Source organism: Sciurus carolinensis, chromosome 1 (genome assembly GCF_902686445.1).
Source record: "Sciurus carolinensis chromosome 1, mSciCar1.2, whole genome shotgun sequence".
NCBI lineage: Eukaryota > Metazoa > Chordata > Mammalia > Rodentia > Sciuridae > Sciurus > Sciurus carolinensis.
In genome coordinates, this window is record NC_062213.1 from 189,050,923 (window position 1) to 189,074,899 (window position 23,977).

Genomic DNA, 23,977 nt, shown 5'->3' on the forward strand with positions numbered 1-23,977 from the left:
GCCTGCTGTGGTGGTGCATGCCTGTAATCCCAGCTACTCAGGAAGGTGAGGCAGGAGGATCACACATTAGAGGCTAGCCTGGTCAACTTAGCAGGACTCTGTCTCAAAATCTCAATATTAGAAAGGGCTGGTTGGGGATGTAGCTCACTAGTAGAACACCTCTGGATTCAATCCCCCAGCATTAAAAAAAAAAAAAAAAAAAAAATGGAGGAAGAAAGATAAGTACTCAAATAGTGTGCATGCACATTTAAAGCAGCAATGTTTCACAAGAACCAATAGGTGGAAATATCCAAATGTCCATCAACTGGTGAATGAATAAACAAACTTCCGTATAAACATACTATAGTGGCACATAAATGGAATTCTGATACATACCACACTTTGAATAAACTGAGAATATTATGCTAAATGAAAGGAACAGATACAGAGTAGTCACATATTGTTTGATTCCATCTATGTGAAATATCCGGAATAGGTAAATTCACCGAGACAGAACATCAGTTGCAGTCAGGAACTGGCGACGAGGGGGAATGGGAAATAATTGCTTAATGAGTACCAAATCTCCTTTTAAGGTGATTATTTTGGAAGTAGATAGAGGTGATGGTTGCACAACACTGCCAATGTACTAAAACCCACTGAAATGTTCACTTCAAAATAGCTAATTATATGCTACGTGTATTTCACCGCAATTCAAATAATGCACACATAGGGCCGGGAGCCCTTTAAGGGTCGCGGCTGGGTGGGGGGGGGTGGGACCAGAGAGGCGGGCTTGTGAGAATCACGTGAGGCGGCGCCTGCGCAGAAGGGTCACGTGGTGGCTGGGCCGGGGAAATGGCGGCTTCAGGAGAGAGCGGGGCTTCGGCCGGCGGAGGCAGCACGGAGGAAGCATTTATGACCTTCTACAGTGAGGTGAACACAGAATGAGGAGTAGTCATCCCCGGAAACCCCACTCGGGTCTCCTTGCCCAGTGAGCCGAGGCAGTGGATCTCGGCCTGGACCGTTGGCCGGCTCCTCCTGTCCGGCCTTTGGGGCAGCAGGGGTCTGGGGGTGTGTGTACGCCTCTGGCATCTATAGTTGCTGGGGGACTCCCCTTGCATTGAATGAGTGGTGGGTGCCCGACGTGAGGAGGGAGAACACAAGCGTGGCCAGCGAGGCACAGCGCGGGCACAGTGCCCTAAGACCTGGAGGCTCGGGCTAGCAGAGGTTGGGCCCTTACTGGGGGTGACTTAGCTGTCTTATTCTAAACAGAAGCCATGTCTTCTTTCACAGAAGCCATGACTCCTCTGTAGTGAGTTGTGTTAGTAGCTATTTCTGCGAGTCACCAACTCTAGGCACTGTGCATCATGACAGGTAGGCATTATATTCCCCCCTTTTGCAGATAACGAACCTGAGGTGTAGCGAGGTGAAGTAATTTGCTCGGTAACTTATAGAGCAGATAACAGCTTGGTGTCAGGACGGGAGCATGTTTGGTCCGAGCTTCGTTTACTATTGCATTTTCGGCGCCTAGGGTTTAGTAGATGCTTGCTAAGGATTTGTTGAGTAAATGAATGAATATATGGAAGAAAAGCATGCCGTTTGGAGTCAAAGGCCCTCAGATTGAAGTCTGACAAGGCAATTAACTTGATTTGGATTGAATTCTTTTAGGGCATTAATTTTGACGGTCATCAGTTTACATGACTATAAAACAAGGAAGTTAAAATTAAAGCAAGAGTTTTCATGAGAATTAAGGGAGTTAACGGATAAGAAAGGGTTTCATAAAATATAAAGCACAAGTATCTTTCCCAGAGTTAAAGCAGAGTTGAAGATGGGATCTCTTTAAGAAGACATGGATGTGAGGAACTGCTGCTGTGAGCTAATTAAAATTATGGACCTTGCTACATTTTTTATTTCTGACATTTGTAAACTTTTTTTGCACGTGGTACTGGGGATTTAATCTAGGGCCTTGTGTGCTAAGCAAGAGGTCTACCACTGAGCTACATCCCCAGTTAACTCTGGTATTTGTAACAGTACTTGTTACATAATATTTTCTTCATAGTATTACCTTTAAAACCAGGAATTAGTATATCCTTTATCATTTGTCCTTTTGAAATACTTCACTTGAGAGGGTCCATGCTCTGATACCAAAGTTTATTGACTTCTAATGACTCAGCAGTTATTTTGGGACTTGTTTTTCTCACCCTCTCTTAATTTAAAAAAGTTGCAACCTTTGTTTATGTGAATTGGATGGGAGAAAGTACCTAAGGAAAGTCTTCAGTCGGTCATCCAATGTACAGTGAACACTTGCCATGTACTACTGTTTTGTTTAGGTGCTGGGGTTGTGGTAGTGAGTATCTTCATAGAGCTTGCATTCTGTAGAGAAAGATAGATCATAGACATATACAGTGTAGTGTATAAGTAGGGATAGGGTTATGTGGATAAATGTTACAGGGAAAAATAAGTTTGGGAAAGAGGATACGGGAGTATGACAGGAGTGATCTTCTGTTTAGACTGAAGAGATAAGATGCGAAGAAGGAATGACTTTTTTATTTTATTGGAATTCTTTCCAACCTTGTTCTGACCATAGTAATAAAATAGTATAAAACATACCAGAGATTCATTCCAGCCAGCATTCCAGCTCTGACAGTGGCACCTGGAATGTTTCCCTGGGGCTACCTAGTGTTTGTTCTCCTTGGCATTGTCTTCTGGACAGGGATTTTTGCTAATTATGTTAGAGTTCTGTGGGTGGAGTTATTTGTTCCCTCCCATAGTGGTTATTAATGCTGCTTATAGTCTATCGATTCATTGTAACCATTGCATTTTTCTTCTTAAATTAAGTATAAACATATAGAAATGCATCTTCCATCATTAGAGTGGAAACTGTGAAGGTGTTGGTTTGTGACTTATTTATCTGCAAATCCTTTTTCTGGTGGGGGGGGCCAATACTGGGGTTTGAACCTGGTGTCTTACTCTTTGAATCTTTTTTTTTTTTTTTGGAGAAACAGGGAAAAGAAGTTTTGATGCCTATTCTAGAGTCAAACTGGGGGGATAAAAATTCTAGTTTACAAAATTAGGAACAAATTGGCTAACCTCTTTAAGCCTGTATTTTCTTATCTGCAAAATGAGGATAATAGTAATACCTACCATATAGGAATTATTCAGATTAATAAATACATGTGAAGTTTTTATGTTACTGAAATTCATTAAATAGTGACTGCTGTAATTATTCTTCAGTGTTTAGCAAAATATCTTGCACATATAAATGTACAGATAATTGTTTGCTGAATGTTACTGAGTATCATGTTAAGATAGACATTCAGTTTATTATTGAGCTTTAATAATGAATTTTTTAATCTTCTTAACTTTAGGTGAAACAAATAGAGAAGAGAGATTCGGTTCTGACATCCAAAAATCAAATTGAAAGATTGACCCGTCCTGGTTCCTCTTACTTCAATTTGAACCCGTTTGAGGTGAGCTGATTGATGTTGCTGTGGTCTCTCTGATATCTGCGGGCAGACTTATATCTGAACACACAGCTAATTTGTATCAGTTGGAATTGAGAAAAATTCTGGAGTAAAGTGAAGAACTTAATGCAGTAGGTAGGTTGAGTAGTTTTACTGTGAGCACAGTTGGAGAGGCAGCATGTTAAAGAAAATGAGATGATCTTTGCCCTTTGAAATGTTCTCCATTATCTTTTAGCAATCCCCAAACATAATATTTTCAGATGTTAAGGGGTAGCCAGCCCTGAAAATTTAGGATCCTTGATTTAAACTACTTATAAAACCAGGTGTGGTGGCGCATGCCTATAATTCCAGCAACTAGGGAGGCTGAGGCAGGAGGATCACAATTTTGATCAGCCTTGAGAAATAAAGGGGAAAAATAGCAATGTAGAGCAAATAAGAATAAATAACCATGTATAATCCCACTTAAGAGATACAGTCACTTCTATTAAACAGTTTTATTTAAAAATAGGAAGGGCTGGGGAGATAGCTCAGTTGGTAGAGTGCTTGCCTTGCAAGCACAAGGTCCTGAGTTCGATCCCCAGTACCACAAAAAAAATAAAATAAAAATAGGATCATATACTTCATAGTATTTTTCAGAGAGGGCTGGAGGAGCTGAGAATTGAATTCAGGTCCTTGAGAATGCACTTTATCACTGACCTATAGTCCTAGCCCCAATTTTATGTTATTTTTAATGCTATATTGTTACAGAAAATATTTTCTTACAACATTAGAAGAGTCTATGGTGTATTTAATCATTTATTTTAGTGTGACATATTTAAGCTAGTTCCAACTGTTCATGTTTATAAATAATTTTGAAATGAGTATTATTATATCTTTCGGTGGGAAATGCTTCCTGAGCACTTGGAAAAAACTTTTGGGCTAAGTGCAGTGGCACACACCCATGATCCCAGCTACTGGGGAGGCTGAGGCAGGAGGATCACAAATTTAAAACCAGCCTGGGCAGCTTAACAGGACCCTGTGTCTCCAAATAAAAATGAAAAAGTGCTGGGGGTGTAGCTCAGTGATAAAGCACTCTTGGGTTCAATACCCAGTATGCAAAAAAAAAAAAAAAAAAAAAACCTTTTTTGCCCCCCCCCCCATTTCCCCCTGTTTTTTTTTTTTTTCCCCACAGTACTAGGGATTGAATCCAGGGTCTTGTGTATGCTAGGCAAGTGCTCTACCTCAGAGTTACATCCCTAGACCTTTTTAAAGGGTCTCACTAAGTTGCTGAGGCTGTTCTTGAACTTATCATCCTCCTGCCTCAGCTTCCTGAGTGGCTAGGATTAATAGTATGCACATAGCCACTCCTGGCTGTGCTGCTGCTTTCTTCTTAAAACTTTTGATTGACCCCATTAGTAATGATATCATTTAAAAGTCTTCCAGGTTTCTTTATGAAGTTACTTTTTACCCCATTTGTAATTAATACATACTTAAGGAGAATGTACTTTGAGGCTATGTGAATGTTCCATTCATATTTTGTTTATCCATTTGTCCATCAATGGATGCTTGAATTGCTCCCTGTGATTGGTATTGTGGCTAATACTGCTATGAACATGAAGGGTACTTTTGACATGATTTTAGGAATTGTGTGGGGAAGATGACTTGTTGGAGAGATGAAAAAGAATTTGATGGTATGTTTTTTCTGTTACCATACTTATAGTTAATTTAATTTAATTTTCTTTGGTCCTGGGGATTGAACTCAGGGGCACTTTACCACTGACTACAACCCCAGTCCTTTTTAGTTTTCTTAATTTTGAGACAGGATCTTGGTAAGTTCCTGAGGGTCTTTCCAAATTTCTGAGACTGGCCTCAAACTTGTCATCCTCCTTCCTCAGCCTCTCATTGCTGGGATTACAGGTGTGTGCTACTAGTTTTGCTATAGTTTTAAGTTAAATGTAGTACTGTGAAAAGGGGATATGATGTATAACTTACTCATTTATTGCTCAAGTACAGTTATCCCTGGGTATCTGCCAGGAACTGATTTCAGGATCCCTTATGGATACCAAAAGCCAAGATATAAATGGAATAATATTTTACATTTAACCAAGCACATCTTGTGTACTGCAGTGTACATACTGTATAAGTGGTTATTATACTATATCGTTTAGGGGATAATGACAGGAAAAAGTCTTTATGCTCAATGTAGATGCAGTTTTTTGACACAGTTAATTGAATTTGTGGGTGTAGAACGTGTGACTGCAGAGGGCTAATTGTCATTAGCATTTCCTGTGGAGATCTGATTGATGAAAAGTGACAGACTATTGGGGATCAATGTAAAGGCTAGTATTTCAGTGCTCTATTAGTTGATGTCATTCTGGAAGAGGAACCCACTGCCTCAGTCTTGTTCTGACCATAGCTAGTGTGTCTGAATATGTGAAGAGTTGCATCCTCAGGAAAGTGTGAGGTTTTTTTGGGCAAGACTCTGTAACTGTCCTTTAGAACTGTGTCTGTTATGTTTCATGTAAATGTGTCAGCTACTTTGTATATGTGATTGCCTTACAAAGTTACCTTTTTTTTTTGGTGTTGCTGGGAATTGAAATCCAGGGCCTTGTGTATGCTGGGCAAGGGCTCTACCACTGAGTTATACTCCCAGCCCTAAAGTTACTTTTGACTCAGAATTATGTATTACTAGCTCATTAGAAAATCTGTGACTTGTTTTTTTTTTTTTTATGTAATAACGCTTGAGACATTAGATGAATCAGATTCTTGTATAAAGGTAAGCAGACTGGTCTTTTTCTAGTAAGAAGAGACACTACAGTGGTGGCTGTCTTCCCCTCCATCAATTAAACTTTTTTTTGATACTGGGGATTGAACCCAGGGGTGCTAACCATGTAGCCATATCTCTAGCTCTCACCTCCCCCTTTTTTTTTTTTTTTTTTTTACAGATTATTGAGGCAGGGTCTTGCTAAGTTGCTTAGGGCCTTGCTAAGTTGCTAGGCTGGCTGTGAACGTGCCATCCTCAAATAGTCCTCAAATATCTGAGGAGCAGATAGAAAAGGGAGAAATCAGATTGATGTTTGAGAGATTTTGTTGTAGGAATCCCTATCTGGGGAGCCTTGTTCATGTGTTTTTCTTTCCTTCTTGCCATTTCTCTGTTCTCTATTTGGACACATTTCTATTAGACATTATGTAAGCATTTTTCTTAGGAATTTTACAGTTATTATTATTTGCAGTACTGGGGATCGAACCCAGGGACACTTTGCTACTTAACTACATCCCCAGCCTTTATAAAAAACTTTTTGAGACAGGATCTTGCTAAATTGGGGATGCTGACCTCCAGCTTGTGATCCTCCTGCCTCAACCTCCCCAGTCACTGGGATAACAGGTGTGCCTGACTCTAATTATTCTTTGTTTTAAATCTGGTACCAGGAATTGAACTCAGGGGTACTTAACCACTGAGCCACATCCCTAGCCCTTTTTATTTTTATTTTGAGACAGGATCTCACTAAGTTGCTAAAGGGCCTTGCTAACTTGCTGTGGCTGGCGCTCTCCATCCTCCTGCCTCAGCCTCCCCAGTTGCTGGGATTACAGGTATGTGCCACCATGCCTGGTTTCTACAATTTTTCTTAAGCTAAGGACCATCCCCCCACTTCCTTCACTAAGCTTAGATGTTCAATTGTGTCCTTTGGTGCTCCTTCTTTTGAGATTGTAAGAGTCCACCAGCCAGCTGCACAGACCTTTTCTGTTTATCATGTTCAGTATCAAGGGTTTCAAGGTATTTATTTTACAAGACTCTGGAACTTGCACATTATTAACAGGTCAGGGAGTTCAGGTGTGAACTAAGACCAGATTCCTGTTTCCAACAGAAGATCCCAAAGGAGACTACTGTAATTGAGTTCAGGAACTTACCTGAATGCCAGAGTTAAGTTCCCGCCGCCCCCAGTGTGATGTTTTATTAGCTCTTTCAGGTTCAACATAGGGCATCTCTCTCTCATTGCTCTCTCTCCAAAGCCTGAGGCACAGTGGAGTTGCAGTAAACCTGTTAAGAGCATGAACACAACTGTGTGCCTTTTTTTTTTTTTTTTTTTTTTAATCCAAGGGCTGGGGGTTGAACCCAGGGTCTCATATGTTAGGCAAATGCTCTACTACCGAACTGTATCCCCAGCCCTATTTATTTTGATTTGGGATAGGGTCTCAATAAGTTGCCCAGGCTGACCTTGAATTTTTGATCTTCCTGCCTCAGCCTCTCAAGTAGCTAGAATTACAAGTTTGCATCTCTGCACCCAGCACCTCTGTGATTTCTTAGAGCCATATTGGCAATATGGCATTATTCATGTTTGTCAGAATTACTTTTTAGTCTATCTCTTGTCTCCGGAATCTTGTGTTCTACTATATCTATCAGTTTTTGGTGCTCCAAAAGTTTGTGTTGAATATAGAAAGTCAACTTCAAAGAGGTTTGGGTGACAGGTGTAAACCATTTATTTTCACTATTTCTTGACTACTTAAGGCACCTTCAACTCTTCAAGACTGAGAATTGCTGGGGAATTGAAGTCAGGGCCACTCTACCACTGAGCTACATTCCCAACCTTTTTTATTTTTTGAGATTGGGTCTCACTAAGTTGCCCAGGCTGCTCTCAAACTTACAATCCTGCCTTAGCTTCCTGAGTCACTGGACTTTCAGACATGTGCCACTGTGCCCATTGGGAGTTGATTAGTTTTGAAGGCAGTTGGTAAATATTTGTGCATAGGTGATATAAAGCTTGGAAAAATAACTCTGTGTGTGTCTCTTCTTTTTTATCATATACATAATAGTAAGCTGTAGACATTATAACACTTCATTCCTAAATTCCTCAAAATTTCTGGGGTTGTGGCTCAGTGGTAGAGTGCTTGCCTAGTAAGGCACTGGGTTCGATCCTCAATACCATATAAAAATAAGTAAAAGTGAAGGTATTGTGTTCATCTACAACTAAAAAAAAAATTATTAAGAAAAAAACAAGAACACCGTCTCACATAACCACAATGACATTACTACATGTAGGAAAAATGATATCATCAGGCATGTGTGGTACAGTATGCTTGTAATTCCAGCAACTTGGGAGGCTGAAGCAGGAGGATTGAAAGTTCAAGGCCAGCTTCAGCAACTTAGTGAGGCTCTAAGGAACTTAGTGAGATCCTGTCTCAAAATAAAACCTTTAAAAAAGGGCTAAGTATGTATATAGCTCAGTGAGAAAGCCCCCCTGTTTTAATTTCCTAGTACCATTAAAAAAAAAAAAATACATCAGCATACAGTCCTCACTCAAATGACCCGTTGTCCCCTAAAGATCTCCTGTATAGATATTTTATGTTTCTTAACTAATGATCCACTATAGTAATAATTTTCCTATCTGTGTGTATCCCATGACATGCTGCAAACTTCAAATATACACAATAATAATTGTTATTTTTAAAAAAAGAACCTACCAAGATTTATGGAGTATATTTGGCATGATTAGTTCTGAGCTGTAACTTTTTTAGAGGATTTCCATTTTTTAATCATTCATTTTGGACACCTTCTAGGGTCCTGGGTTTGCTCCAGTAAGCTTATTTTACCTATAACCACTGATTCTCCTCTGAATATTTTTGTATGTAGAGTTAACCTCCCCTCATCTGTAAATCTTCTTCTTCTTTTTTTTTTTTTCCGTGTGTATGTGGTACTGGGGATTGAACTCAGGGCCTTGTGCTTGCGAGGCAAGTACTCTCATCTGAGCTATCTCCCCAGCCCTGTAAATCTTAAGTGGTTTTGCTCTTCCTATTGGGTGACTCCTAATTTCTTTTTCTCTTGGGAAGATATCGTGGTACACTGACTCTTGAAATTTTTGGTTTTAAGGTAGTTGGTCTCACTTCTCCCTTACCCTTGATTGTGTGCCTGGTATTTGAGAACAGGTATGCTTCTGTTATACCCTTTAAACGTCTGTCAATCCCAGAGATTTAGGAAACTGAGGTAGGAGGATTACAAGTTTGAAGTCAGTCTTGGCAACTTATAAAACCCTGTCTCAAAATAAGAAAGGGTGCTGGGCACAATGGACATCCAACTGCTTGGGAGGCTGAGGCAGGAGGATTGTGAATTCAAAGCCAGCCTCAGCAAAGGCAAGGTGCTAAGCAGCTCAGTGAGACCCTGTGTCTAAATAAAATACAAAATAGGGCTGGGGATATGGCTCAGTGGTTGAGTGCCCCTGAGTTCAATCCCAGTACCCCCCAAAAATAAATAAATAAAAATAAATTAAAAAAATAAGAAAGGACTAGGGCTGTATAACTCAGTGGTAGAGTGCCTCTGGATTCCATCCTCAGCCCCAGAAAAAAAAATCTATCAATGCAACATTAATTATTCTGCTTCATTGCCTACTAGTAATTAGTGCTATTGGTGGACTACATCTTTATACTACTTGTTGACAGGTATTTCTAAGACTCTGTAAGCATTTGACTAAACTTGGAAGAATTTTTTTTCAGTTTTAATTTTCCGTTCTGTATTTTCATTTCAAGACTTATTTTCATTTTTTTTCTCTTTGCTCCCCGTTTCAGCCAATCCTCATTTCTACTTTCTTTGGAATGCATTTATTTCTACCTCTGTCATCATTCCTTATGGGTCAGTCTGAAACTCTAATGTGATACATATCACATGGGGATCTTGTTAAAATGTTGATTATAATTTAGTCAGGCCGAAGTGGGGCCTGCTCTTTAGTACTTCTAACAAGTTCTTTTTAACCTCTGCTTTTTTAGCACTATCCTCTGGCCCTAAATATCACATAAACATACTACATGAAAACCATGGACTGCACTATGAAATCATCTACTTATATCACTCTCTTCTGTAAAAAGCACTTAAAATGGCAGTTAAAAATATGTGCCCCTGCCAGGTGCAGTGGCTCATGGCCTATAGTCCCAGCAACTTGGGAAGCTGAGGCAGGAGGATCATAACTTTGAAACCAATCTCAGCAACTAAGCAAGACCCTGTCTCAAAAATGAAAAAAAAAAAAAAAAGAAAAGGGTTAGAGATGTAGCTCAGTGGTAGAGTGACCCTGGGTTCAATCCCCAGTACCACCCAAAACAAAAACAAAAACAGTTCCCCCTACTTATTTATTTTTGCATTTCTAGTACATCAGTGTATTCAGGTAGTAGTTACAAGACAAACATTTGAATGAATGAGTGTATTTATGGCAATAGGGTCAGAGTCTTTGATAGGGAATGTCAATACCAAGATTCCCCAGGTTGGAGAAAAATGCTGAAATTTTTTTTTTTTGAAGCAGTGTTGCTGAAAAAATATAGATATTCCTTCCATTTGTCCCTACCCCACCTCTACAGAGTTGGAATCAGACTTTATCTAAAGTAGGTCCAAGGTATTACTCGCAGGTTTCTGCAGTGATTCTGATGTTCACTCAGGGTTGAGAATCACTGGTCTATGTAAAATTTAAAGTGACTTTTTCAGTACTGAGATGAAAATCAGGTAGGGCCTGATTTTCTCTGGTGAGTTGCTGTGCTTTCTTTACATTTGCAAAGACTAAGGGGAGGTGGGAGGAGTGGTTTTTAACAAATGAAGGAGAAATACATTTTCTTATGGTATAGAAACATATCTCTAATGCTAGGGAGGTTTCACGCTTGCCTTGTATGCAAATTCTATTTCCAGTACCACAAAAACAAAACAAAACAAAATATGTCTTTGGGTGTATGATAAATTATTTTCTGATGGAATGTTAGCATTATTCAATTGAGAACCCTAAATCAATATAGCTTTTATTCTGTTATTGACTTGATCATTCTTATGTTTTGAGCAATTTTTAGAACTATGTTCCAGCCAGTGTTCTAGAACAAAGTGTACTGTTCTAAATGCTGATTATAATTTTACTTTGTGTGTGTGTGTGTGTGTGTGTGTGTGTGTGTGTGTTTGTGTGTTTGTGGTGCTGGAGATGGAATTCAGGGCCTTGTGCATGCTGGGCAAGTGCTCTGCCACTGACTGAGCTGTATATCCCAGCCCTATTATGTTTAATTATTGACTACATCTTAAATTTAAATTATTTAATCTTTTTACAGTTTTGATTTTGACTCTTGCAGGTTCTTCAGATAGACCCTGAAGTGACAGATGAAGAAATAAAAAAGAGGTTTCGGCAGGTACAGTACTGTTTTCCTGTAATAGAGTTTGAATCTTTTGAAAATCTGTGAAACACATGATTCAACCTGATACTTTTGGGCCAATTATTTTTTTATTTTTTATTTTTTTGGTGGTGCTGAGGATTGAACCCAGGGCCTTGTGCTTGCTAGGCAAGTGCTCTGCCAGCTGAGCTATATCCCCAGCCCCAACTGAGCTATATCCCCAGACCCCCAAATTTAAACTTTTCTTTTCTCCAACTTAAGACTAGATAACTGTTCTCTACAAAACTCATAGTGACAAAAGATGTTAAATGATTAAATGACTGTAGTTTACCTGTGAATAGAATAAATTTTATATCCAAATAGTATCTCTCCAGCCCCTTAATTTAAGGATAGTCTAGTAGAATTTATGTGGAATCATGCTTACCAAAGAGAACACATCAAATGATTCATAACACTTTTTATCTTTAAGACTTTGTTCTTCAGTAATTTTTTTTAAAAATACAAGGATCTCTCTATGGTGCCCAGGCAGGCCTTGAACTCCTGGGCTCAGGTAATCCTTCTGTCTCAGCCTCCTGAGTTGCTGGAATGACAGGCATGTACCATGGTGCCTGCCTTATTCTTCAATTCTCTCTCTTCCAATTTAAATAGATACCTAAGAAATAAGTGGTTTAACATTAAGAGTGCTTTTAACTGGAGATGGGATCTCACTGTGTTGCCCAAACTGACCTTGAACTTGTGAACCTCCTGCCTCAGCCTCCCATGTAGCTTGAAACTACAGGTGTACATCACCATCCATGCCTGACTTAAAGAGTGCTTTTTGAAAGTTCTCCAGGAAAGCAGATCCACAGCCTCTGATTCTTGACCATTCTTATGTTTAATGACTTGAGCTACAAAGTTTTATAATAGTCTTTTTAAAAACTATTCAGTTTTCACAGCTAAATAATCTAGGAGTTGAATGATTACATTCCCTATAATTTATTTTTGCAAATAGGATTTTCTATTTTATTAATTTAAAAAAATATATTAACCATATTTTTATTTGCATGCCAAGGGTACCTCAGAGTTAAAAATTAGTCATTTCGAGGGCCTGGGGTTGTAGATCAGTGGTAGAGCACTTGCCTAGCATGTGTGAGGAGTGAGGTACTGGGTTCAATTCTTAGCACCACATATAGCATCTTTAAGTAAAATAAAGGTCCATTGATAACTAAAATAATTTTTTAAAAATTAGTCATTTTGAGAAGATATTTGCAATGTTAACCGAATTCATTAACTGCTATTGAAAATTTCTTTTTTCTTTTTTTCCCCATAGTTGGGCTTTTTATTTTAAATCTTTTGGTAACCTTCCCTACCTTCTTTATCTCTTTCTTGTACTTCATATTTTAATAGTACCTAACCAATGCTGAATGTAATACTTCACTTCTGTGTGATATGCTTGTTAATATTCAGTGTTGTGCTTGCCTTTTTAGTGAATTTTCTCCATATTGCTGACTCATAGTCATCTTTTGATCTATTGTTAAGCCAAGATGGATTTTATCTTTGCCTGCTCAGTCATTTCCCATTATATAACTTCATAGCTTTTTTTTCTTTCTGAGCTGTACTCTGCACTTAAATTTGACCTTTTTTTCCTTTTCCAAAATTCTTATTTCCTCCTATAATGCATTAATTAATGTATTAGTTGTCTTTTCCAATTTAATAAGCAAACATTTAAGTCCTTAGTCTAAACAGCTTTTTATGTAGCCAAGTAAATAACTCAATAAATAAAAATCGAGAGTTATTATTGAATTATTTTATGGCCTTACAATGAGAGTGTGGGCATTGGAGCTGTATGACTTTAGTTTAAATCTTGACTATACCACCCACAAGCAGTGTGAGTGAACTTGGGCAAGTTTCTTTAAACTATTATACCCATTACTTTCTTTGTAAAATGTGTGTATGAGTATTTAAATGAGGTAGCACACTGAAAGCACTTAGTCTTGGTGTTTAGTATATGCTTATCCACTATTTTCAGTGTGAGTATGCTAATTTCTTTACTTGTATTATGTCATTCATACAACAACCCACTTAGATGTAGGTATTGAGTATTCTTCCATGTCTAGAGCAGGAAACTGAGGCAGGTATAGGTTAGATGAGTGACTCAAGGTCTCATAGTTAGTAAGTGATTTAAGTTGGAATTAGACCACAGGATTATGAGACGCTCAGTGTAGCTTTAGGTTCCTCTTTTTCCCCTCTTTGTATAATGGTCTAATTTCCCATTTGTTTTTGTTCCCTAACACAGTTCCCTTTGTTCCAGAAAGTTGGGTTTTGTCTGTCAATGACATTATGTTAGGTATCTTAACCACAGACGTCTGAAAGAATCATCTGTGGAGGTTTTACTTTTTTTTTTTAACTTTCTTATGACAGTTTTATATTTTAAAAAGAAAGAATAGAACAGCAAATACTCATATACCCACCATCTATATCTAGCAGTCACTTCATTAACTATATATTTTTGAATCATTTGTAAATTGCAGATATGATGATGCTTCACCCCTAAATACTTCAGCGCATAGCTCCCCCAAATAAAGGACATTCTCTTGCACAACTATTTATCACATCTAACAAAATTAATAATAATTTTTTAGTATTATCTAAAACCTGTTATAATAGAGGTTTACAAAGTTCAGGTGCCAGAGATTCAGGTAGAGGGTGGAAAGTAGACATCTGTGTTTTTGAAAAGCAAAATGTAGATTTTTTGCAGTGCAACCAGAACTGAGAACCACTGTTATATAGTAGGGGTTCTTTTAGGAAAAGGTTCTTTTAGGAAAGATGATTTTTCAGACCTGCTTTATCCCCCTCAGTGCTCACTGTAAGGATCAAAATAGTACTTTTTGATTTTCCTCCTCCCCCAAATTATTACAGCATCTTCATGTTAGGCTTCCATTGGGTCTCAGAGTCACCTAAATATTTCCCACTTGTGCATTTACTTTTTGAATTTAAGACCAATATTTCTGGGCATTTGATGAGATTTGTCAATATTTAAAAAAATGCTTCCTGCTGAGTCTTTTTTTGTCATAGTATCTTAGGATTTTGGGTAGTAAAGGGAATGCAGTGCATTCCAAGAGTTACTAAATGTTTCTCTTATTGATGAACCTAACTTTTGTCTTCTTGTAGTTGTCCATATTGGTGCATCCTGACAAAAATCAAGATGATGCTGATAGAGCACAAAAGGCTTTTGAAGGTATTTGTAAATTTACCTGCTTCTGAGTAATATATTTTCAATGCTAGGAACTAACTGTTCCTTGTTCTACTGAAAAAAAGAATGTTGTAGTTTTATTTTCTGGTCATGAAGAAGCTGTGGGTTTCATTTAAAACAGTTGTTTAAGCAGAATGTTGCTGTTTGGGGGTTGGGGATATAGCTCAGTGGTAGAGTGCTTGCCTAGCATGCATGAGGCCCTGGGTTTGATCTCCAGCACCGCAAAAAAGAAGTAGACCTTAACTTGTTAAAACTTTTATGTGCCAACAAAACTGTTATTGCATAGGATATTTTTTTCTTTGAATATAAAGAAAATAGGAAATATTAAATCTAGATCTGGTATATTTAGCCTTGAGGGTATATTAAATTTTTTTCCAAGGCTTTCAAGGTTATTGTTGTAGTTCAATGCTTTAAAAAAAAAATAGTTTAATAAGTAAATAATTTAACAAAGTAGGGAATGCTTTTAGATAGCACAAGTCCATTTACACTGCCTGAGTATAGTTCAGATTTGCAGAGGGTGTTTGCAGAAACAGTTAATTTCAATGTTTTGCATTAGCTGTGGACAAAGCTTACAAGTTGCTACTGGATCAGGAACAAAAGAAGAGGGCCCTGGATGTAATTCAGGCAGGAAAAGAATACGTGGAACACACTGTAAGTATTTATAGTGCTGCTGTGTTTATAGGAAGTATCAGCAAGCCTCGGGCACCATGTAGGAGGGTAAATGTAATATAGTAGTGCCTACCAGCATTACTTCTGACTACTTATGTGGTCTCCACCACAGATCTGTGGTAGTCAAGAATAGTGTGTGCCTAAAACTAAATTCACCCCAAGAGAAGAAGAGCTCAGGACAAGGAATGGCTAGGATACTGCTCCTCTCTTTCCCTACCAGTCCTGTGTTGCGGACAGAGCTGCTCTTGCCCTCATATCACATGTTGCCACATTTCTGCTCCGAGAGTGGAAAAGTGACTGAGCTGTGTGATCTCATGCTTGATTCTGGATTTTTGTTCTCATCCCTGTGAAGGGCTTGGAACATGGGCTTGAGAAGTGCTTGCAAGGGGATCTGAATAAAGTTTTTTTAAAAAGGAGGTACATATTCATATTAATAACAGGGTTTGAAAGGACTCAGTTGAAAGAAATTTAGATATAGCTGTTTTTTTTTTGTTTTTTGCTCTTGGGGAATTTTATAAATCTTGAAGGGTGGGAAGTGGCATGCTTGAGGTAAGAAAAGATCTTGTAAGAGCTGTTTCATGGTGAGTGAATGTGGAATGTGACCTGTCTTTTGAAGAGTTTTGGAGTCTGAAATAGAACTTTTATAATAATAATAACAAATTCAGTTTAGATAAAGAACATAAGTTAAAAGAGGAGATGAAGGGCTATAACTGCATCCTGCTGGTCATGTGTTGGAAATGGCACCTGTAGGTCTAATCCCAGTAGATACCAGAAAAGCGCATGATGAATTGTAATAGTGAAAGGAACCCTTCCTTTATATTTTGCCTGTAAGAAAGTCACCCTTAGAGTTCCTTACCACAAGGTGGCAGTAGGGCCTTTCAGAGTTTGGAACCTACTTGACTTTTGGATGAAGTAATAGGTTATTTAATGCAATGTTATCAATCTCCTGTGAATGGGTATATTTGACTTTTTATTTTTAGACTCAGTGGTGACCAAAGTGATAAAAATATAACTTAACATGATGTGAAAATTATTGGTTTTAGGGAGTTTCACAGTGAAAAGGAATAAGAATACAGTTGTAGAAATACTAAAACAATACTATTTGCCCTTAATGCCACAAATTTTGTAGCTTTTTCTAAAATTTGAGAAGTGATGGTTTTTGTTTTTCTTTCTTTCTTTCTTTTTTTTTTTTTTTTTTTTTTTCTGTAACTGTGTAACCACAAGTCAAGAAAAATAAACAGGTAATCTGTTTAACATAGAGAAGGCTATTTGGATCTGACTAAATCTGAGGAGTTGCTGATCCTCTTTGATCCTCCTTATCCTCTCTCATCCTTTCTGGTAGATTGGGTTTTAGATGAGGTTAGAGAAAGGACCCAGTGTTCCTAGTATTCCTTAGTTGCATTGTTAAGGTTTTTTTTTTTGCTTGTTTGTTTGCTTGTTTTGGTGAGGGGAGGCTTGTCGTTTCATAATGTAAGCTTTATTTTATCTATACCTACAGAAGAGTGCACACATCAGATACGTGTAGCTCAGTGGATAGTCTTAAAGTATGGGTGCTTATCTTCTGATGAAAAACATTCTTTTTAGGTGAAGGAGCGGAAAAAGCAATTAAAGAAGGAAGGGAAACCTACAAATGTAGAGGAAGATGATCCTGAGTTGGTAAGTTAGATGTGAGAAAAGCCACTTTTTCTTGTTTGGTTGGGTGAACTGATAGGTGGGTTTAAAGAGAGGGAGGCCTAAAGAACAATGCATATGTGCTATAAACATTTTAACTTAAAATGTTATAACTATACATTAAAACATGTAACTGTATGTTCATTCACCTTGTTCTGATGAAGGGCTGTTGCTGCTGCTTTGGGTGTACATTTACTGATTGGAGTTTGCAGTTGACTATTTTGTAAGCCACACACACCAAGTATTATCTACTTTTAATTTCTTTTGAAGTATGCTGTAAACTTGGATACTTTTTGAAGCAGTCCAAGACTAAAATTCAAGAAATATGATTCATTTAACATAATTCACCAGCAGTTATTTTTTAGAACTTATGTGCATTGAATCTTTCAAAGAAACAAGCATTTATTTTATAACTACATTCATCAGTTTCTATGAGATTTAAATCACTGTAACTATTATAGTAATTATGACTGGCATAGATAGCTTTGGGAAGATCACAACAAACTCTCAGTAACAGATGACTGACTGCTGGTCCTGAGTGCTTGTGGTGGAGGGAAGTGAGTTTTGGATAACCCGTGGCTTATTTAGTGGACATTTGGTTAAGGGAGATTCTACTTTTTTGGGGACAGGAATACTGGGGATTGAACCCAGGGTGCTTTACCACTGAACTACATCCCTAGCCCTTCTGATTTTTTTATTTTGAGACAGTGCCTCACTAAGTTGCTGGGGCTGGCCTTGAACTTGCAATCCTCCTGGTTTATCCTCCCAAGTCACTGAGATTACAGGCTGTGCCACCGTGCCTGACTGTTTATTTATTTATTTATTTATTTATTGGTACTGGAGATTGAACCAGTTGCTGGGATACAGGTGTGTGCCACTGCATCCAGCTATTCTTTTTTTTTTTTTTTTTTTTTTTTCAGTGCTGGGGATTGAATTTAGGAACCCAGGGCCTTGTGTTTTGAAGACAAGCACTCTACCAGCTGAGCTATATCCCCAGCCCTGTGCCCAGCTGTTCTTAAGAACTTCTGAAACTAAAGAATTAAAAGTTGTTGGAAAGCCAGGTGTGAGCTGGGCGTGGTGGCACAGGTGTGTAATCCCAGTTGCCTGGGAGGCTGAGGCAATAGGATTGCAAGTTCAAAGCCAGCTTCAGCAACTTAGTGAGATCCTAAGCAATTCAGCGAGATCCTGTCTCAAAATATTAAAAAGGGCTGGGGATGTGGCTCGGTAGTTAAGTGCCTTTGGGTTCAAGCTGGGTGTTGTAGTGCATGCCTGTAATTACAAGCAGCTGAGGCAGGAGGATTGCAAGTTCAAAGCCATCCTCAGTAACTTAACAAGGTCCTGAGCAATTTAGACCCTGTCTCACAATAAAATAAAAAAAAAAAAAACAAAGCTGGTGGAGAAGGGACTATGATTTTATTAATAACTTTGTGTGATGAGGGCTAGAACATTTATTTTTACTTATTTTTCTGCAATTTTTATAAATTCTTTAAGACTGTTATATAATACATTTAATTTTTTTTAAAAATTTCTTCTTCTTCTTCTTCTTATTTTTTTTTGATGCTAGGGTGCCAGGAGTGCTTAACCATTGACCCACATACCCAGCCCCTTTTCTATTTTTATTTTGAGACAGGGTCTCACTAAGTTGCTTAGGGCCTTGCTAAATTGCTGAGCTGGCTTTGAACTTGGAATCCTCCTGCCTCAGCCTCCTGAGCTGCTGGGATTACAGGCATGCCCCACTGCACCTGGCTATAATACACTTTGTGTGTGTGTGTGTGTGTGTGTGTGTGTGTGTGTGTGTTTTACTGGAGATTAAACTCAGGGTTTTGTCTATAATACACTTTTTTTTTTTTTTTTTTTTTTTTAGTTGTAGATGGACACAGTACCTTTATTTTATTTATTTATTTTTATGTGGTGCTGAGGATCAAACCCAGTGCCTCACACATGCTAAGCAAGCACTCTACCACTGAGCCACAGCCCCTATCATACACTTTTTAAAAAAATGTATTCTTTTTAGTTGTCAATGGACTTTTATTATATTCATTTATTTATAGCTCATGTTGAGAATCAAACCCAGTGCCTCACACATACTAGTCAAATGCTATACCACTGAGCCACAATCCCAGCCCTATAATACACTTTTAAAAATGCTCTTTGTATGTGGGGTGTGAGGTAGAGCACTTGCTTACTGTTCATGAGGCATTAGGTTTGATCCTCAGCATCACAGACAATAACAACAAAAACTTTTTGTCTTGTCCCCAGTCCTGTAGTATTAGTTTTGTCACTGCATTAGGTGCATACAGCTGAGATACAAAATGATGGTAGTTTGAACAAGATGGAGATTTGCTGCTTCTGTTGTGGCAACTCTGTACCCTGTGTCATCCATGTTCTTGGACTACTCTGTTCTTTGGCTTTGTCAATAAGGACGTTGCCCCATTCTCACAGTCCAGGATGTCTGTCTTATCACCTCACCCATGTGCCAACCAGGATAGAGGAAAGGGGGAAGAACCTCTAAGAGCATTTCAGAAGTTGTATATATCCCTTTTCCTTGCATCCCATTGACTAAAACTTAAGTTGTAGAGTGAGCCACACCTAGCTACCAGGAAACCTGGGAAATATGAACTTTCTTTTGGATTGAACCCAGGAGTACTTTATCATTGAACCACATCCCCAGTCCTTTTTATTTTTTATTTTGAGACAGGGTCTTGCTGAATTGTTTTGGACCTCCCTATGTTGCTGAGGCTGGCTTTGTACTTGCCATCCTTTTACCTCAGCTTCCCAAATTGCAGGGATTAGAGGCGTGTGCCACTATGCTCAGTGGTGGATTTTTATGTTGGGAGACTTTGTCCCTTAAATAGGGGATTGTATTAGCTCTGCCTCAATCCGTAGACCCTTGAGACTTGTCAGTTTGATAGCAACCAGCTTACTGCCTTGGTCTGGCTGAGTAGATAATTATAAAGTATTTGTGAAAAGAAAGAGTAAAATTTATTTTTAGAAGTTCTTTGGAGGAGAGCACCCTCTAAAACATCAAGAGGTGGTAATAGACTGTAGAATTTTTTTTAAGTGCTTTTTGCTGGAGCCAGAGTCCTGTGTACCATCAGTGTGGTAGCAGAGAAAAGATCTCTTAGGTTGATAGGTGATTTATCTTCTAAGAGAGCAGCATTGTTAAGTGGTTCTCTCTGAAAAATCTTTTTTCCTTGCTGGATTCTAATCTGCTTTTTGTCTTAGGCTTCAGAGGCAAGTACTTGATGCAAAGTTGTTGGTAAAATATTTACCTTTATTTTCTTTTGTCCTTAATTTTCTTGTAGTTCAAACAAGCAGTATATAAACAGACCATGAAACTCTTTGCTGAGCTGGAAATTAAAAGAAAAGAGAGAGAAGCCAAAGAGATGCATGAAAGGTATATATCTGCACATTCATTTGAGAATGAATGCCTAAATTAATTAACTTTGGTCTCTGGGGATTTTCCTAATGAAGGAAATAGGTAGTACATCATTTAAGAAACGATCTAAAACAGTTATCCAAAATAGCCAAGCTTTTGAATCACCAGGTTATGAAGTGTTCTGTTTGACTTTTGGGAAATACTAAATTGACCTGTCCTTTAGGGATTTTAGTTTTACTCAGAAGTATTGTGTGTTTTCTTCCTGACTTTCTGAATAAAGTAGGCACAGTTATTAAGGCCATTGTTACTGAGGCCAGAACCTTTTATGGGACTTGCAACTGCAGCTTTAGTGAGTATGTAATATTGTATAATGTAATCATTATACTAATATGTGATTTCACTTAATCATCAGAAGTATGGAGGTTAGTTTGGTTCCTGTATTTTGTATTGTTGGTTGGAGTTTAGCAATAACTAGATTTTGCTAGTTGTGTGACTTGTTATTTTAGGATTGGGTGTTGTCCAGAGATCTGATTAAAAACCTCTGCTGTTAAATGCTCATTCCTCTGAAATAAGGTGGCCCGTGTTCTTGATACAGCTTTCTTGCCGACTAAACCCAACACTTTAGATTACTAAAGGCGGGGCTTTGGTTACCTTATCTGCCTGTATAACAGGGATGGCTATATCTTTTCCAAACCCCTGCCCACAGTCTCATTTGCATGTTTAGAATAAAACCTTCATGAAAAATGTTTTGAGCCCTTTCCAGATAACCATCTTTATAGACTTCTAAGGAATTGATTGACTTTGTAAGTTTGTTTCTGTAGGGACATGTCTTAACTTCTATAGTTAACACAATCTAAATATCATATAAATATTGCGGTTTGTCTTTTCCACTAGGAAACGACAAAGGGAAGAAGAGATTGAAGCTCAAGAAAAAGCCAAACGAGAAAGGGAGTGGCAGAAAAACTTTGAGGTAAACTGCCGAAGTGGCGAGGGGTTCTTATTTCAGAATAAGGAAACTTGGTTCCTGGAGCAGTCCCAGGACTGACTGGGGCAAACAGAGGGAACTGGGATATGTGGGGAAGAGTGGGAGCTGTGGACGCTAAGTCCAGTACTGACTCAGCCTCCTGTAAGCTCTGAGGCTTTGGCAAGGGCAGTGAGGATCCCCTAATGGTTTTTTAGAGATTGTGGTAGGCACAGCTGCCAAGTGGACCTGAGAAAAATGGATTGTGCATTTAATTTAAGAGGTAAGCATAGGATAGTACCCTACCTAGAGGACTGTTAGTAGAAACTGAGGTCTTTGTGACCCCTGTGTCCTTCCTGGTGAAACTTGAGGCTTTTGAATTTCACTCTTCTTTGATATTCTTGGTTATATCCTTCAACTGCTTGGTCAGTTTCTGGGTTGTAGCAACATCTGATCTTTCTTCTTCTTCATCTTTTTTTTTTTTCTTTTCTTTCAGTGCTAAGAATTGAACCCAGGGCCAGGACATGCTAGGGAAGCATTTTACCACTGATTTATACCCCCATCCCCTGGTCTTTCTTTTATACAGTTTAGGACTCAGTAGAGGATTGGCTAACTAGAGTGGATGACTTTGTTTCTGTCCCATGTATGAAAAGAAAGAGTAGATCCCTTGATAGTAAGGTATAGATCCTGTGACCCTCTCAGCACAGCTGGCTTTGGTGCATCCATCCAAGTTCAGAACATTTGGAAGGAGTAGTGGAAAGAATGACTGGAGTGCCAGCTAGCTATATGACTCTGAGAAAACAGTTTGACCTTTCTGAACCCCAGAGTTATTTGTGAAATGCTAATAGCATTACACGCTGTAGTCAAAAAAAAATTTTTTTTTTTTTTTGATTGAAGGTTAAAAATAACATATGACAGGGTTGGGGATGTAGCTCAGTGGTAGAGCACTTGCCTAGCGTGTCCCAGATCCTAGGTTCAATCCTCAGCTCTGCAAAAAAGAAAAGAAAAGAAAAAAGAATGTATGCTGAACATTTAGCTCAGAGGTCTCCAACAAATGGGGGCATCATTATTGTGAGGAGTATTACTCATTATGTCCTCTTCTAACCTGTGACTCATTCTGCCTCTGGGAGTTGGTATTAGACTTTCCTGGGGGCTGGGGAGATAGCTCAGTCGGTAGAGTGCTTGCCTTGTAAGCACAAGGCCCTGAGTTCGATCCCCAGCACCCAAAAAAAAAAAAAAAAAAAAAAAAAAAGACTTTCCTGGGCCCCTGGAAGTGGGAGAAAAGCTTTGCTCTGCTCTATTCTTGGTTATTCCAGAGCTGAACTGGGCTGGGCTATAGAGGGTGGCCAGATGGCAAGGCAGATTCAGGCCCTTCTCTTTTTATTTATTTATTTATTTATTTATTTTGGGGTACCGGGGATTGAATTCAGGAGCACTCAACCACTGAGCCACACCCCCATCCCTATTTTGTATTTTATTTAGACAGGGTCTCACTGAATTGCTTAGTGGCTCGCTTTTGCTAAGGCTGTCTTTGAACTTGTGATCCTCCTGCCTCAGTCTCCCAAGCCGCTGGGATTACACATGTGCTACACTGTGCCCTCCCCCTTCCTCTTATTAACTAGTTTCCTCACCTCAAACTTGTTTTGTTCTACTTTTGTTCTCTTTCTTCTTAGGAAAGCCGAGATGGTCGGGTGGACAGCTGGCGAAACTTCCAAGCAAATACAAAGGGGAAGAAAGAGAAGAAAAATCGGACCTTCCTGAGACCACCGAAAGTAAAAATGGAGCAGCGTGAGTGACCCCTGGGTCACTCACAGCCACAGAACCTTCTCCCAGCTCTCCTTCCTGCTCTGAAGGACTCATTCTTTTCCTCCCAACTCCACCCCAACATAGAGTAGTTTTGCTTTTTAGTCCATTTTGTTTTCAATACAATTTAATATCGATCAGAGTAATTCTTTTGTACATTGAAATGAGGGGCTCTGTTTAAAAAAGACTCCCCCCACCCGTTAACCCTTAGAACAACCAGGATTGGAAGGTGCCACCATTGGTGCTGCCTTCTTTCCCACAGCCTGTAACTTAATGTTTTGTACTTCACCGAATTGTGATGGTTAGAAACTCCATGTATAGTTTATGGAAATCATCCAATTAAACATATTGCTTACAGTGGTGTTGCTGTGACTTCAGAGACAAGGCTGGGCTGCATTAGGGAGCCCCTTTGCCTCAGTTCTTGTTTCTGGGTGTGCCATCTTTTGAAGCCCTAGATCAGAAAAGGAAGGCAGTTGGGCATACAGAGCAGTCGGTCGATGCCCTGAAGCCCTCTTGTATTTGGCATGTGCCCTTCTGTCTGACTGACCAATCAGTGTGGCATGAGGCGCTGAGCCACCCATCAACCTGTTCCAAAGAGCTAGCCATCTTCCATCCAGTACCATTGTGTCCTAGCCTGTCTGCATTCGTTAGTGGTAATATTCTTTATGTATAATAAATTTTTATACCCAAATCACTGATGTACTGTCCCTCGGATGTTA

General features: G+C 38.8%; 1 protein-coding gene across 1 annotated transcript; it reads left to right on the top strand.

Moving 5' to 3' along the window:
* Positions 1-794: 794 nt before the first annotated feature.
* Positions 795-23,615, top strand: Dnajc8 (DnaJ heat shock protein family (Hsp40) member C8). The gene is made up of 9 exons (XM_047559520.1): positions 795-909; positions 3,345-3,446; positions 11,505-11,561; positions 14,694-14,760; positions 15,332-15,426; positions 17,029-17,100; positions 20,421-20,512; positions 21,389-21,464; positions 23,129-23,615. Exons 1-9 carry the CDS (start codon positions 832-834, stop codon positions 23,249-23,251), a joined length of 762 nt encoding a protein of 253 aa, XP_047415476.1. The 5' UTR covers positions 795-831; the 3' UTR covers positions 23,252-23,615.
* Positions 23,616-23,977: the final 362 nt, after the last annotated feature.